Below are 16,346 nucleotides of genomic sequence, written 5' to 3'. Positions count from 1 at the left end.
CCGTTGTCATGCAAAGCAGCAGATATCCATTTTGGAATGCTTTCCTGCAATGTTTCCCACAATTCATCTTTTGATTTTAATTATTTTTCCTTTGTCATCATTTACAAATAATTTAAAAGTCTTAGGCCACTGGCATGTTTTTTTTCATCAATTTGTAATTTCTCCCTCTCAGGTAAATATAAACCCATAACATGCCCAAAGTATCAAACTGAGTGAGACTCAAAATTAATATATTTTCCCCAAGAAGGCAATTCCCAGAGAGAAATATCCCACCAAACAAGTATTTCCAGATGTGGCATTCAAGCAACAATACAGAAGCATAATTAGAGTGGAGAAGTTAAAGATAGAAAATTGATTTGAAGGCCAAAGAAACTCAGCAAAACAGATTACAATTCTTCACGATAAGTTCCTTCGATCCGGATCTGGAGTGCTGAACTTGCATAAGAACTGGGACAGACATCAGGGGTGCAAGTGGACTCCTTTACTGTCAGAAGGTTTCTTTTCAAAAGTGGTCTCTATGGACGAGTTGCTGTCAAAAAGCCCATTCTGCATAAAGGTGGCAAAGTCAAGAGATTGAAATATGTTCAAGAACATTAGAGTTAGGATGATAATCATGAGCGAAAGATAGTTTGGAGTGATGAGTGAAAGCTTGAAATTTTTCGAACTAAAAGAATGCAGAATGTAAAAAGGTTTGTTGAGAAACATAAGGATATTTTTCGACAGCAAACTGTGAATGATGGTGGAAGCTCTGTTCAGGTTTGGGGATTTATTTATCCTGCTGGCATTTGTGAATTGGTGAGAAATGAAGGAACAATGAATGATAAGTACAAACAGATCCTAATCCACAATGGTATCCTGTCAGGATGCAGGCTACTTGGCGACAACTGTTTTCCAGCACGACAACGACCCCAAACACATTGCAAGTGTCGTTAAAACGTACACTACATGGCCAAAAGTATGTGAACACCTGCTCATCCAACATCTCATTCCAAAATCATGAGCATTAGTATGGAGTTGGTCCCCCCCCCCCCCCTTTGCTGCAAAACAGCCTCCACTCTTCTGGGAAGGCTTTCCACTAGATGTTTGAACATTGCTGTGGGGATTTGCTTCCATTCAGCCACAAGAGCATTGGTGAGGTCGGGCACTGATGTTGGGCGATTAGGTCTGGCTCAGTCGGCGTTCCAATTCATCCCAAAGGTAGTCGATGGAGTTGAGGTCAGGGCTCTGTGCAGATCAGTCACGTTCTTCCACACTGATCTCGACAAACCATTTCTGTATGGACATCGCTTTGTGCATGGGGGCATTGTCATGCTGAAACTGGAAAGGGCCTTCCCCAAACTGTTACCACAAAGTTGGAAGCACAGAATCATATAGAATGTCATTATATGCTGTAGCGTTAAGATTTCCCTTCACTGGAACTACTGGGCCTAACCCGAACCATGAAAAACAGCCCCAGACCATTATTCCTCCTCCACCAAACTTTACAGTTGGCACTACGCATTCGGGCAGGTGGCGTTCTCCTGGCATCCGCCAAACCCAGATTCGTCCGTCGGATTGAAAGATGGTGAAGCGTGATTCATCACTCCAGAGAACGCATTTTCGCTGCTCCAGAGTCTAGTGGTGGTGAGATTTACACCACTCCATCCGACGCTTGGCATTGCGCATGGTGATCTTGGTGTGTGGCTGCTCGGCCATGGAAACCCATTTCATGAAGCTCTCGACGAACTGTGTTTGTGCTGACGTTGCTTCCAGAGGCAGTTTGGAACTTGGTAGTGAGTGTTTCAACCAACGACAGACGATTTTTTCACACCCTGCGCTTCAGCACTTGGCGGTCCCATTCTGTGAGCTTGTGCAGCTTACCACTTTGCGGCTGATCTGTTGTTGCTCCTTCATGTTTCCACTTCACAATAACAGCACTTACGGTTGATTTGGGCAGCTCCAGCAGGAGAGAAATTTGATGAACTGACTTGTTGGAAAGGTGGCATCCTCTGACGATGCCACGTTGAAAGTCACTGAGCTCTTCAGTCCGGCCCATTCCACTGCCCATGTTTGTCTATGGAGATTGCATGGCAATACACCTCTCAGCAATGCGTGTGGCTGAAATAGCCAAATCCACTAATTTTAAGGGACATCCACATACTTTTGGCCATGTCATATATTTCCAAAGAAAATTGGTGTCAGGAACTCCACAACCTTTGGAATGGTCCCTCAAAGTCCTGACATTTATATTATGGAAGCTATCTGAGATTGTATTTGATCCCCTGATATCTGTATCTGTTCTTGTGTAAGTTTAGCATTTGTTCTTCTTTTAATATTTCATTAGGAACTTATCTTTGAGTTTTGTGGGTATTTCTAATCCGTTTTGTTGAGTTTATTTTGACAGTAAGAAAAACGATAAACAACCATAATATAAAGACAAATTATGAGAAATACTGCAGATTACATGGAACAAGCCCTCATGGAATTTCTCCAGAAATTGCAGGAAATCATTCCAAAATGGATATCTGCTGTTTTGCATGAAAATTGTGGTCACACGAAATATTGAAATTTCATGCATTCATATTGCAAATTACAATTCATTGTTGTTTCTTCAATGAAAACATTCAATCATTATAACACATTTTATCAAAACATAGGAATTTGACAATAAAAATGCTTCTTTTCAAGGTGGCCAAAGGCTTTTGCAGTGCTTTTTGTGGATGTGGAAATTTATTGGGTGACATATTAGCCACGGACATTCCTGAAACAACACGGATGGACGGAGAGCAAACTTAGTCCCCTCCAGTGAAACCGGTGTGCGTGTTCGTGTTCGTGTTCGTGTTCGTGTTCGTGTTCGGTCTCATGCTACATACAGTGGTAATTCACGTGCATAAATAAATAAAAGTGTGCGTGCTTGTTCATTTGTTCATGTAGGACGAGGGAGGGCAAGAGGTGGGAGGGAGGACGCAGGGGAGGGAATGGGACCGGGTCCGATGGGAGGAGGTGGGTGGATGGGGTGGAATGGGAAGGGAGTGTGACAGGAGGGGGAGGTGGTGTGGCGGGAGGGGGAGGTGGTGTGGCGGGAGGGGGAGGTGGTGTGGCGGGAGGGGGAGGTGGTGTGGCGGGAGGTGGTGTGGCGGGAGGGGGAGGTGGTGTGGTGGGAGGGGGAGGTGGTGTGGCGGGAGGGGGAGGTGGTGTGGCGGGAGGGGAGGTGGTGTGGCGGGAGGGGAAGGGGTGTGACGGGAGGCGGGAGGGGAAGGGGTGTGACGGGAGGCGGGAGGGGAAGGGGTGTGACGGGAGGCGGGAGGGGAAGGGGGTGTGACGGGAGGCGGGAGGGGAAGGGGTGTGGCGGGAGGGGAGGGGAGGTGGTGTGGCGGGAGGCAGGAGGGGAAGGGGGTGTGACGGGAGGGGAGGTGGTGTGGCGGGAGGGGGAGGTGGTGTGGCGGGAGGGGAGGTGGTGTGGCGGGAGGGGGAGGTGGTGTGGCGGGAGGGGAAGGGGGTGTGACGGGAGGAAGGAGGGGAAGGGGGTGTGACGGGAGGCGGGAGGGAAGGGGGTGTGACGGGAGGGGAAGGGGTTGGAGGAGGGACCCAGCATTGCCCAGCAATGCTGGCTACCTTTGCTGGTGATATATACCTCAGTGAGACTTTCCATTGTTTGATGCTCAGTCTTGCTTCTCCTTGTTCCTTCATTCCATCCATCCTTCCTGAATTTTAAAAATACCTGCTTTCCTTCGAACCCCCCTCAGTGTTTGGAGAAGTTTCCTGTTGTTCAACACTTCCTCTTTGGTTCCCTGCTCGCAATTCGAGCAGCAACACCTGGCACCCAGAACCTGCTCACAAGCAGCCGGCACCCTGCGTCAAACGTGCAACGCCTGGGGCCAACTCAGTAGCACTTGTTAATTGTCATTATGCATCTGGTCCTTGCTCGCACGGATTAAAAAATAGCACAAGATTTTGGGACTGCACCTCTGATGCCTGCTATTATCCCCGCAACTCCCTTCTACTTTCAAACTGTTCCCCCATTCTTCCTAACTTTCCAAAGTACCACCTTCCAAACCTCTTCCTTAACTTTGTTACTTGTTCTTGTTGACCTGTTTCAAAGTCCATTTTGTGCTATTAATAAAAACCATTGCAGGCAATGACAAGGTTGCCGTTGTTTCATGACCACTTTTTTATTAAACTATCATTGTCAACGTGATATCAATTTTTGGGGGGTTTTGTTTTTTCGATATACAAGTTCTGTACCTAATATTGGAAAGTAAATATATTGTTATGTGGAAGGTGAGGAACCATAGCAAGAATGTGTTAAGAATAGTATGGACTGTGTGCTCGAGTAGGTTAGAGTTACACCTATGTTAGGGACAACCAGAGATAAGTTGTGTGTAATAATATGTGCACCGAGGAGGCAGTGAGCATCCATTATAAAGCAGCATAGGGTAAGGACTTCCTGTGTACTGCAAAACCTGTCTGAAATTGCTTTGGGTGTGGCTTGGGGAATCTTCCCCACTGGCCATTTTACTTAGGGCCACACACCCGGCGGTATAGTGAGCTGCAGACGGCCCTGGACGAAGGCGGGACGCTTTTGTGAAGACACCAGCCAGGGGCGGCGGGACAGCCAAGCACATGACCAACCACTTGCTGGAAGGTGGGCCCTATGGGCACAAAAGCTGTGCATGTATGTGCATGCGTGGCAGGTACCTTCTCTCTGTCTATCTTCTCGCAGCTTGGCCCGCGAGCATTGTACTCTGTCCGGCACTGTGCTCTTCGATGCGAAGAATGCCAGCCGACTCGCCATTCGCCGTCATCGTTTGACTCACCGTCACTGCAGTGTCAGAGTGGTGTGGAGACGCCAGTTTAATGTCCGTTCATTGCTCGAATCCTCGCCTGTCCCCGTTGTATGGTTTGGGTGTGATTGGTGCCACAGGGGTTTTCGTTTTATTGTATAATAAGTTTGTGTCCTTTCCTTTATTCGTTGTCTTCTGCAGTGGATTCTTCCGAGTTTTGTTGTCTTAACTTCCCATGTCGTTTCTCTTTTAATAAACCTTTTTAAATACGAGAAGCATTTTCCCGCCTTTTACTTTCCCGGTCATGGGAAAGCGGTTCAGCCACATTCTACGACTTTGGGGAGATATAAAAATGTAACGAGTTTCCAGCAATTAGAGCACGGATTGCAACACAAGCACTCTCTGCTTTCAGTGATTTGCGTAAAGATCGTTGGGTCATTTGTGGCGGTTATAGACCTTTTGCGTCGAGGTCATAGGAAACCTGGCATAGAGGTCGGGGTGATAATGGGTTGGGGAATGTGGGGGGATTGGGTTGGTTGATTGAGCATCTCCATCTCTTCTGAAATGCCCAAAATATAGCACAGCATCTCAGAGCCTTTCCTAACCAAATCCAATGCCTGGCTTCTCGTGCCAACCCTGTTTCTGACTCAAGGCAGAGGGAGTGTGCGAGTTCCTGGCGCTTTAAAACCTGGTGCTAAGGGCGGGTGGAGTTTTTTAGCCATGAATGGCTATCTGTCTAAGAGAGGGACAACTCTGATCTCAAACCGAGGTAGCTGGTACTCGTAAGCCTTGATCAGCAATCTGCTTAGGAGAAAGACAACGCTCATTTCAAACCTGGGTGGGTTGAGCTCGTTAACCTTGGTCGGCAGTCTACCAAAAATGGGGGCAGAGGCACTATTTGTTGTCTTGAAGCAGACGAGTAAACCCCTCCCAGCCCTTTTTGTACTGAGAAGAGGCAAACTTCTTATATTTGTCTTGCTGCAGTGCAAGGGGCTGGTTGTTCCATTTTGAGGAGCTTTAGTTTATCATTCCATTCATGTACATTGAGCCCTGTGTTTGACAACCTGGGACTGATCACTCTGAAGGGTACAGGTTTAAAACAAGGTACAGGGTACAGGTGTGTGTGTGTGTGTGTGTGTGTGTGTGTGTGTGTGTGTGTGTGTGTGTGTGTGTGTGTGCGTGTTATTGACATATGCAGGTGCCAGAACGTGGAATCGAGCCCTCCCAGGATTGTGTGTGTGTGTGTGTGTGTGTGTGTGTGTGTGTGTGTGTGTGTGTGTGTGTGTGTGTGTGTGTGTGTGTGTGTTTGATTGCTATCTACATATGTGGGTTTCAGAATGTGGAATGGAGTCTTTCCAGGATTGTGTGTGTGTGTGTGTATGTGTTTGATTGGTATCTACATATGTGGGTTTCAGAATGTGGAATGGAGTCCTCCCAAGGTGGGCTCAAAGTATCCAGCTTCACTTCAGTAAGGGGTCACGATTCATGGACCAAGCTGTGAAGTTTTCTGTTCTCAAAGTTTTGTGCCGAGGACTCGCTTCAGGATCGTCACTGAGCCCCGGACAGCTTCCAACTGTAGTTTGTTTGTAATAATATTCCCAGGGATGGTGTTTTGCTCACCTGTGAAGTCGTTCTGGGGAGCTTATTGGATGGCGCGTCGTCCGTCCCTCCACAAATATTTGCAACTTCTCAGAAACGACACATACGATTTCAATGAAATTTGACTGCAATCTTCATCACCTGTGATGGCATTAAAAAAGGGTCTGAAGGGGTCTACAGAGGGAGTTTATGGGGATGGGGGGGGGGGTGGGAGCGGTTTCAAAAATCTGATTACATTTGAAAAGTCTTATGAGGGTTGCCCCCCAAAATATGTATTTGCTTTCTTTTGTGAAGTCTCTCTCACACACACACACACACACACACACACACACACACACACACACACACACACACACACACACACACACACACACACACACACACACACACACACACACACACACACACACACACACACACACACACACACACACACACACACACACACACACACACACACAATTTTGATGAAACTTGACCACAACGTGATCACCCTTGATGTACCTAGGTTCGTGGCATTAAAAAAATCTATAGGTATTTATTTTCTTCCCCATTATATATTTTGTGGGTCATCCATGCCAACCAGTGGTTCCCTGGTTATCTTATCCAGCCACTTCCAGGTGAGCACCAAGCGGTACTGCCCCTACGATTAATATCTCTGTGAGATTCTTTGTCCTCATTCCTGTAGCTCAAACTATCACTGGTACAACTTTGGCATTCTTCAGCTTCCAGGATCTTCTGAATTAATTCTTGAGGTCTTGGTGTTTGGTCATTTCCTTGATTTCTGCATCATTTAGTCCAAAATCACTGGTATTAACACCTCATTAAGCAATGCCTTCTTCTCTTTTTTTATACCCAAGTAAGATATCTGGTCACAACTCTTTGTTTTCGATGATCACGCTCGATGGGATAATTCGGTCATATGTGAGCAATAGGTACTTCCATGTTGTCAGCGATTACTTTTGGTTCATGATAATCATCAACGTCATGCTGAAGAATCCAATGTACTGCCGCGAGATACTGTGTTGCTGAAACGAGAGAATCTGAGAAAACTTGACACACCCTTACACGGTTGCTTCCGAGACTGGAAGCAATGTGACAAACACTTCACACGTGAAGAGGTATCATCGACGTCAGAATATTTCTGATACAGGGAATTTTGAGACAAGCTGTGTTCCAGATATGGATCAACCGGTGAAAGAGCAACAGATGGCAATGCGAGGAGATGGGGGCACAGAGTCCAATGAGGCAGCTGAACTACCCTTAATTCCACAGGTGGACACAGCAGGAGAACCTCGGGATCCAGAGGTATCGCCAGATCAACATACAATGCAAGGTCAGAAGGATGCATTATTGCCCTCACGCCCCAGGCAGACCACATCATGAGAATAAAATGCTAAGGAAATACCAAGATTTTGTCAGATTGGATATTTGTCGATAAAGAATGAACACAGTTGAGATTGGAAGCAATAGGGTGAAATGTTGACTTGTATGTTGTGAATTTGTGTTTGGGAAATTTAAAAGTTTGAGTCGGTTAAATGATTGAATAGTAAACTTCTGTACAGTCTTCCTATTCAAGTGGGGTTGGGAAGTCATGACAATGGATTGTATTGAGTTTGGATACATTTGCAGTGTTACTATACTGCAATGAAGATGGGAAAAACAACAAGAACAACCGGGATGTAAAGATCTAAGATGGCTGATTTTACGAATACTGCACCACATTAAAGTTGGTTTAAAGTTAGGGTGGTGATTTGTAATCACTCTGGTTTATGTGTCTCCTGGTGACAATGACGTGGCAACCCCTTTCTTCCAAAACATAATGTATTTTGTGTCCGGCTCTATTGAAGACTATCAACTTTTTCCTTTCTGGAAATGCATTGTGATAGGTTAAGTGCCGTGTACTTTTTATACACCTGTATAAATGGAGGTCTTGGAGTAAGAGTGGAACGGGGATGTGGGACGGGGGCATGGGATAGGGGAGAGTAGTGGGAAGGTGATGGGATGTGGGAGAGGGATGGAACAAGATGGAGGGTAAGCCAATGTGCACAAAAAAGGAAAGGTGGGGTGATTTCATTTTATTTCTTGAATATGAGATAAACTGAAAAACTGTGTTGGTATCATGAATGCTGTCAATGAGTTATTTCATGCTTTTTCAGAAATTTGCCCTGATGAAGGGAAGAGATAATGCTTGAAACGTCAACATCGTCTTGCTTCCCACGGTGGTTAAAAACTATTTTTAGGCTTCCAGTGCAAAGGGAAGAGCTAATGCTCGAAATGTCAACTGTCTTGCTTCCTGCGGTGGTTGACAAACTATTTTTAAGCTTCCAGTGGATAAAATCTGTTGTATTGTTACGAATTTGGAAGCTTACTGCACACAACAGCCAGAGTCCTTCTAGATCAGTTATATCGGTAAGCTTGTTTCTAGTTAGGGTCCCGTCCCTAGTCTAATGGGAATTAAGTGAACGTGTGCTGCGCAGTTATTTTATAGTTAGGATTTTATGTCCCAACCAACGACCCCCAACAACTCTCTGCTTTCGGCATTGTCCGCGCTCACTCGCCGGTGAGTGAGCGCGTGCGTGGGTGGAGTTTAACATGGGCATGGCGTCCCTCTTTGGCCAATCGGCAAGGAGCGGGCGTCTCACCCGCCCCGTCCCCCACTCAACACCATCGCCATTACGCACGTGGTCGGAGGTGAGGAGGTAGGCGGAGCTACAAACGCCTCCGATCGGGACTCCACCCAGAAGGGTGGGAGTTGCCCTGCCTACCGTGGGCCTGTCCAATGGGAGATGGCCAGGGAATCGCGCGATGGGTCTGACCAATCAGGAGGAGAGTGGCCAGGAGAAGAAGCCCCTCCCTCCTAAAGAGGAAGAGAGTGGATGTCGGGACCAGCAGAGAGAGATGGAGATCGTGGCGTTTGCCAAGCAGCCTGTCATCGTGTGTGAGACATTTCTTGTGGAAAAGGACATTTCAATTCAGACATTTCCAACCTGGGATCCAAGGCCAGTGAGTGGTTGTCGACAAGAGTGCATTCTGGAGGATCGTGGCGATAGCGGTCGACCATCTCATCACGGGAGATCACCTCATCTCGCCTCCTCTGGATTTGGCTGCCCTGGTCCGTCCTTTGGCGACTGGTGCTCCGGAAAGGTGCGGACATCGAGCCGCGCGAACGTGGCTGCCGGCCAGGTTGCCAGCACGTTCTCTCCCCTCAGCTCGACTTCCCTCCGAGCTGAAGGAATAATAAAGACCCGACGGGGTCCATTTCTTTGGGTATTTGTGTGTGCGTGTGTCCATGGGCCCCGTCTATAAGTAGAATTGTTAAGTGCTTTGTGTTGTACATTATTTGCATTGCTTATTCGGATAACTCTGCTCTTTGTGTGCTTCCCTCCCCCCCCTCCCACCCCCCATTGCAAATAAATTCCCCTCTTGTTGAATGTTCCAGCTCGTTCTTTGTTATTTCTGCGATTGGTTTGCCACGATGTGTATTTGGGATTAGGAATGCCGTTGCCGTAGTTGTATATTTGGACCGACAGGCCTCGGTAACCATCCGCTCAGGTTACACATGTTTCGAGCACAGTAACGGCTCGTTCCGCTCGAGGCATGCCGAGGGTGTGGTTCCCCGGTAGTTAGACTGTGTGAGTATTTAGGTATATTGAAATTAGGCAATTAACCCTACCCCACGTGGTCGACCTGTTGGCGATCTTCAGTCCGATAAGGGACCCGTGACCTTTCGAATTTATCTGAAAGGTACGTCCTAAATTCCAGGTGTTCAGTGGAGCCGACTCTACTGCTCCATATAGCGGTCGTGTTCGCCACCGAGACCCGGCCCCACAACAGTATAACTTGTCCGCCGGCATTGACCACAATTAACATGAGCTTTCACAGTTCAGAGACGCTTTTTCACAAACTATGGCAATACCCACTCTATCCTGAGCGAAATATGGTGTCAATACCACCTCCTTCCGACAGAGGACAGTGGTTAATCCACTTGCACCACTTCACTTGCCCAGGCGAAATGGTATGTCGTCTCCGCACCCTCTTGTGGGGAAACGGGGGGCGGGGTGATTTTGTGCCCATGACCTGACCCTGGTTACCCCGAATAGGTATGTAAAATTTGATGGAGATCTGCCAAGCCATTTTCGATTCCACAAGTCCATACATGCTGTTAAATCTATATATGCTGAATTTTAGTATGATGATGTCCTTGCAGAAGAAAAAGCTGTAAATCTGGGCAAACTTCAGATTAAAACTAAACTAAACAGGTAATGTTACCATAGAGTTGAGATAAAACTAAACTAAACATAGGAAGACCATAGAGTTGAGCATTCAACAACTTCTTGTTCGTGGATTAGTGGAACTGAAGTCCAGTCTTTATTGAACAGAAACTGTCAAACTTCCTCGACCCCTGCTGGGAAACCCTGGACTGGAAATCCTCCAAAAATCCAAAGCTAAAGCATATTCTGAATTCACAATTCACATGCTGTATTATGATGCCACTACACTACTCCCCCACCTATACTACTCCCCAGTAAAAGTCACAGCAAAGAGAAATGGCCAACAAGCAAAATGTACTCTCAAAAATATCAGGCTGGGAAGTGTATGCATGATGCCCAGAGTGAGTCATATACCATACGATGGTACCGTCAGGGTATTGTTGTCGTAGGTGTTGACCCATTGGTGAGTGGGAGGAATGGTCTGTTGCTGCGTCAAGAAAAGATCTATTAGGGTTAAGGCACGGTCACCGTTAATATTGAGTATGAAGATGTTATCTTCAAGTATGGATGTCAACCACAGGACAATCAAATTATAACTACACAACAAAATAGAAACAATATATAGTATGATATTTATGTTGTTGATTTTATAGGTTTTGGGAGCCAAGATGGTAGGTATAAAGAGGGTGGCATTGTCGAATTAATAGTTAAGAATGATTGAATGATTAAATGATGTTCGTTATCCATTGGCAACAGTGAGGAGAAAATCAAATGATGTTCAGTTGTCATCGTCGATTTAGCAAGAAGAGCTTGATTCAATGAAATTTCGACTCAAGGTTGTCTGGCCCAAAAGGCAATAGACAAGTGATTGCAATGTGTTCTTTTCCCCTTGATCATTATCTTGCTCATCCAAAGGTAGTTCAAATTCAAGCTGGACTTTAGTTAAGACTCATGCTCATTACAAAAACGATCCCTTGCCTACATTAATTTGCAAGACATTCTCCAGCTTTCGACACCCATGTCCCATTGAAACGGAAGTTTTCATGGACCTTCAACATATAATTATTTTGGACATTAGTTGGTGTACATTGTTAGTATGGCTGGCAGGATGGCCTCGCTGGTGGTCTAGCACACTCTGCTCTAAGCTGTCTCGCCTGGGTTTGATTTCTGACCCAGCTATAAACTGTCATCCTGGTGTTTCACAGGCAGGGTGATTCATCAATGTGTGTGCCGTCCCTCAGATGGATGTAAAACTGGGTGTCTCGTCTGCCGGAATTAGTTGGTGGACGATAATGATGCTACGGTACCCTTTGCGAAGAGTAGTTGAACCATTCCCGGCACCCCGAACAAATTCCAAATCCCTGCCCTGACTCCTGCTGGGAAGGCAATGGCAAACCACCCAGTGTAACCCTTGTCAATAAACTGCTTCGGCAGCACCGACGCTCTGTTACAGAGTATGGTACATCAGATTCAGAGACATTGTTAGTGTAGGACATCTGTCATGGCATCATTCTTATGTAGAAACCTTCATGCTCCAAGGTGCTCTTTAAAACACGAGTCATTGACAGTCAGTGCAGATCATTACAAAGCAGGCAATGATCTTCAAATCTCGAGCGGCTTGATGTTTTCGTTGACCAGAAATCAAATAATATTTCTCTGTTCCACCCTCTGTTTTCCTCATTTTCCACCATCTTGATTTGGTGCACATGCTGCACATCAAAGTGGGAAATACATGGTATTGTGTGATTGTTACCAATGATCTCAAATAATTGATCTACATACTCGACTCATTCTATAAACATAATCCCAGATAGAAATTGGACCCCTTTTGTAGCCTCCAATAAATCTCGAACACTGAAATAAACGCACATGACATGGTGGCATTGAGAAGGTTGTGGCCATTATAAATATAATCAAATATTCAAGAGGGTTAAGAGAGAGAGTGATACATGTCAGGGAAGAGTAAAAGGCATAACAGCAATAGCCAATGTTTCTGATCCTCTCAGCACGAGTAGATCAATTGGAGTTGACATATGTGACTTGGTGAGGAGGATCCTGCTTGCTGCCACCGCTTCTTGCAGCTGATTGGCTGAGAGTGCAGTTTTTCCATTGATCAACACGACTACATCCCCTGCCTTGAGTCCAGCTCTAGGAGAGAGACGAGGCACAAACATGGATTATTGGATGATTATGAGTAAATACATAGTGCACAGTTTGTATTATTTAAGTATATACACGTGTCTCAAAATTCTGCTTTTGGAATAACATTGATAATTGTGTAAAATGAGGTTGTGATGCTTGGTCTGTGTGATCCTTTGTCTTCCTGTTACCCTTAAGGCCCGGTCACACCTTGACGTTTTAGCCAGCGATGGCAACGTATTAAAATGTATGTAGAACGCTGGCTTACGTTGAACTTTTGAGGTTTTTTTTTAAAGATTCGGACGTATTCATAGCGACTTGGTCTTATGCACAACGTATTAGTAACAGACACAGAACTTTTCGTTGTGTTATAGATAACTCGTACCAACGAATGCTGAACCTGTTGTCGGCCTTCACAACCTATGCCCAACGATCGTCGAACTTAGGCATAGCGCGCTGCACGCATCGCCGACGATGACGTGGCGTAGCTTATGAAAAGGCTTCCGCACAACGATTCAAATCATAACCAATGCAGAAATAGAAGTGTCAACATCGCAGTCACACCTTGGCGATCTTGCCAGCGTATGCCGACCTCTGAAAAATGCGTCTAAAACGCTGGTGCACGTCGAATACCGTATGGGTAAGTTTGGTATGCGTGAATAGAACGCTAACGTGCGCTATCATACGTCGTATTAAATGGAGTACGTCTTGTAATTTTAAACATGTTGAAAATTTTACGACGTACTTGCCGTATGACACACGCTCCGCATGCGACGGGAATAAGTTGTGCGCACGATATGCGAACGTTGGCACACGTCGACACACGTTACTTGTAAGTTACTCATAAGTCGAAACACGTCAAGGTCATGGTTAGCGTCGGTGTTCCAGACTCCCGGTTTTTTTTTTTCCTTCGGTATGACGGTGTTCAGTGTACAGTGCGGTTATGATTTAAAGCATTGAGCAGCAGCCTATTAATTATATTATATTATAACCGCACTAGAAATCGAAGTGTCAAAATCACCATCATACCGAAGGAATGAAGAAAAAATAAAATAAAAAAAATAAAACCAGGGAGTCTGGAACACTGACCCTAACCATTAACCTTGATGTGTTTCGACTTATGAGCACCTTACAAGTAACGTGTGTCGATGTGTTTCACCGATCGCGTAACGTGAGTACAACACGTAACTCATAGGTTAGAAATAAGTTTCGGGTACGCTAAACATTACCTCGACGTGTTTCGACTTATGAGTAACTTACAAGTAATGTGTGTCGACGTGTGTCAACGATCGCGTGACGTGCCTACAACTTATGGCCAGCGCTATGTGGAACGTGTGAGTCATACGCTGGCATAAGTCTTAAAATTTCAAGCATGGAAAATTTGAGGACAACCGAAAAGTACAACGTTTAAAGCCAGCGTACAACGACGTATGGCAGTGTTTGTCAGCATGCTCTCAATGTTATCAAAACTTACCCATAACGTATTCAACGTGTACCAGCGTTTTAGACAAATTTTCCAAAAATCGGCATATGCTGGCTAAAACGTCAAGGTGTGACTGGGCCTTAAACGACGATCATGAGACTTTCAGGCATAATCTTTTAGAAATCCTGGGAAACTGCTGGAGGCAACCGAGCAGACTGTTGTATAACTGAAAACCAACACAAACATGATTCAGCGTAAGGTCTTGAACCCGCTGGATTTAGACTCGAGGTGGTGATGTGATGGGGATCAGACGGTTAATCCAGCACTTGGGGTAGAGAGAAGTTTCCTCCTCTGCTTGCTTTCCTAATTCAGGCTTTTTACACCATTTAATTTCCCTCCTATTCTGTTCTGTCCCCACTTCATCCCTCCCCCACCCACCCCACCCCACTCTTGTTTTTAAGCTTATCTGGAATTGAAATTCCAGATAAAGTATTGTTATCGCGCACCATCCATCCATCCATCCATCCATCTATTTCGACTTCTTCGGCCAAACTGCTGAGCTGATCCGGCTAAAATTTGGCAGCAACGTTCCTCTCCTGACTGGTAACCGAGATTGCAAAGCTCGTTCTGGTCACGTCACTTGAAATAGGTCAAAATAGCCACCAGTAAAATTCTTTAAAAATCTCCTTCTCCAGACCCACCAGTCAGAATGCTACCAGATTTGGGTTACAACATTAGGCCAGGGTAGGGATATTACATTACTGAAGTCATGCCGATCACTTGACCGGAAGTGTCAAAATGGCCGACTTAGTCAATTTTTGGGAAAATCACAAAAATTCCTTCAAAAATATTCCTCTCTAGACCCACCAGTCAGAATGCCACCAAATTTGGGTGACAACATGAGGTGAGGGCCCAGATAAACTGGAGGTCCAGTGGTCCTATTTTTTGGCTTTTCTGGAATTGGAATTCCAGATATGATATTGTCATCGTGCACCATCCATCCATTTGTTTTCCTGTCAGTCCGTCCGTTCGTGTTCTATTTTGACTGCTCTGGCCAAACCGCTGGGCCGATCCGGCTGATATTCGGCAGCAAGGTTCCGCTCTTGAATGGTAACGAGGATTGCAAAGCTCGTTTTGGTCATGTGACTTTAAGTAGGTCAAACAAACATCAAAATTCCTTCAAAAATCTTATTTTCCAGACCCACCAGTCAGAATGATATCAAATTTGGGTTACAACATTAGGACAGGGTATGGGTGTTAAATTGTGGAGGCCACGCCAATTATGTGACTGGAAGTGCGTGAAAATGGTGGTCATGCAAGTTCCTTCATAAATATATTTCTGCAGAACCACCATTGAGTAGCAGAGGAGATTGGGACCATACTCTGTGCAGAGCGTTGGTGCTGCCTAAGCAGTCTGCTTGGCTATTGGGTACGATCCTGGATGGGAACCACTCCGACAAAGTATACCAGCATGCTGGCACTCATTTTGCCGACCTCGGAAGGATGACAGGCTGAGTTAACCCCACCTGGTATTAACTCAACAACTAAGCGGGATTTGAACTCAGGACCCTAGGATCCAAAGCCCACCACCCAAACCATTAAGCCAACACCAGGCATGCCATTGAGAATGCTACCAAATTTGGGTTGCAACATTAGGCTAGGGTGGGGAGGCTAAATAATTATAGAGAGCATGTCGATCACATGACCGGAAGTGTGTCAAAATAGCTAGCTTACTCAATTTTTGGGAAAATCATGTAAATTCCTTCAAAAAATCTTCTTCTCCAGACCCACCAGTCAGAATGCTACCAAATTTGGGTTACAAGATCAGGATAGGGTCGTGATGTTAGGTCGTGGAGGTCATGCCAATCACGTAACGGGAAGTGTGTCAAAATGGCCGATTTCTTCAATATTCAGGAAAATTGTGGAAATTCCTTTAAAAAAACCTTCCTCTGCAGACCTACCAGTCAGAATGCTACCAAATTTGGGTTACAACATTCGGCCAGGGCTCAGATAAGCTACAGGTCCAGGGCTCGTATTATTATCATTTTTTGGGTTAGATGTTTTATGTCTTTTGTCCAGCTTGTGATGAAAATCAAGTATTCTTCAGTTGTAAACATTGTTGCAAAAACGTCAAGCGTGAACTGCCTTGTGATGTCATTTGTTCAACTGACACCACCCCTGATATCAAACATTAGGATGACATTGCAG

The 16,346-nt window shown here is 45.5% G+C and overlaps 2 protein-coding genes across 3 annotated transcripts in view; one reads left to right on the top strand and one right to left on the bottom strand.

Moving 5' to 3' along the window:
* The window catches only part of PTPA (protein phosphatase 2 phosphatase activator), a 29,018-nt gene extending 24,894 nt beyond the window's left edge, over positions 1-4,124 (top strand). For both annotated transcript variants that reach the window (XM_085854740.1, XM_085854741.1), the window contains one exon: positions 3,726-4,124. In XM_085854740.1, coding sequence (XP_085710866.1) covers positions 3,726-3,869 — 144 coding nt within the window. In that variant the 3' untranslated portion in view covers positions 3,870-4,124. The remainder of the gene's footprint in view (positions 1-3,725) is intronic.
* Positions 4,125-10,684: 6,560 nt separating this feature from the next.
* Positions 10,685-16,346, bottom strand: part of LOC147013129 (uncharacterized) — a 51,346-nt gene continuing 45,684 nt past the window's right edge. Inside the window, exon 9 of the mRNA XM_085854739.1 lies at positions 10,685-12,724. Within this exon, the coding sequence (XP_085710865.1) occupies positions 12,529-12,724 (196 nt within the window). The 3' untranslated portion in view covers positions 10,685-12,528. The remainder of the gene's footprint in view (positions 12,725-16,346) is intronic.

Source organism: Eptatretus burgeri, chromosome 14 (genome assembly GCF_056783735.1).
Source record: "Eptatretus burgeri isolate ZD-2024b chromosome 14, Ebu_testis_v1, whole genome shotgun sequence".
Classification (NCBI taxonomy): Eukaryota; Metazoa; Chordata; class Myxini; order Myxiniformes; family Myxinidae; genus Eptatretus; species Eptatretus burgeri.
This window is presented reverse-complemented; position numbering and strand designations above follow the sequence as displayed.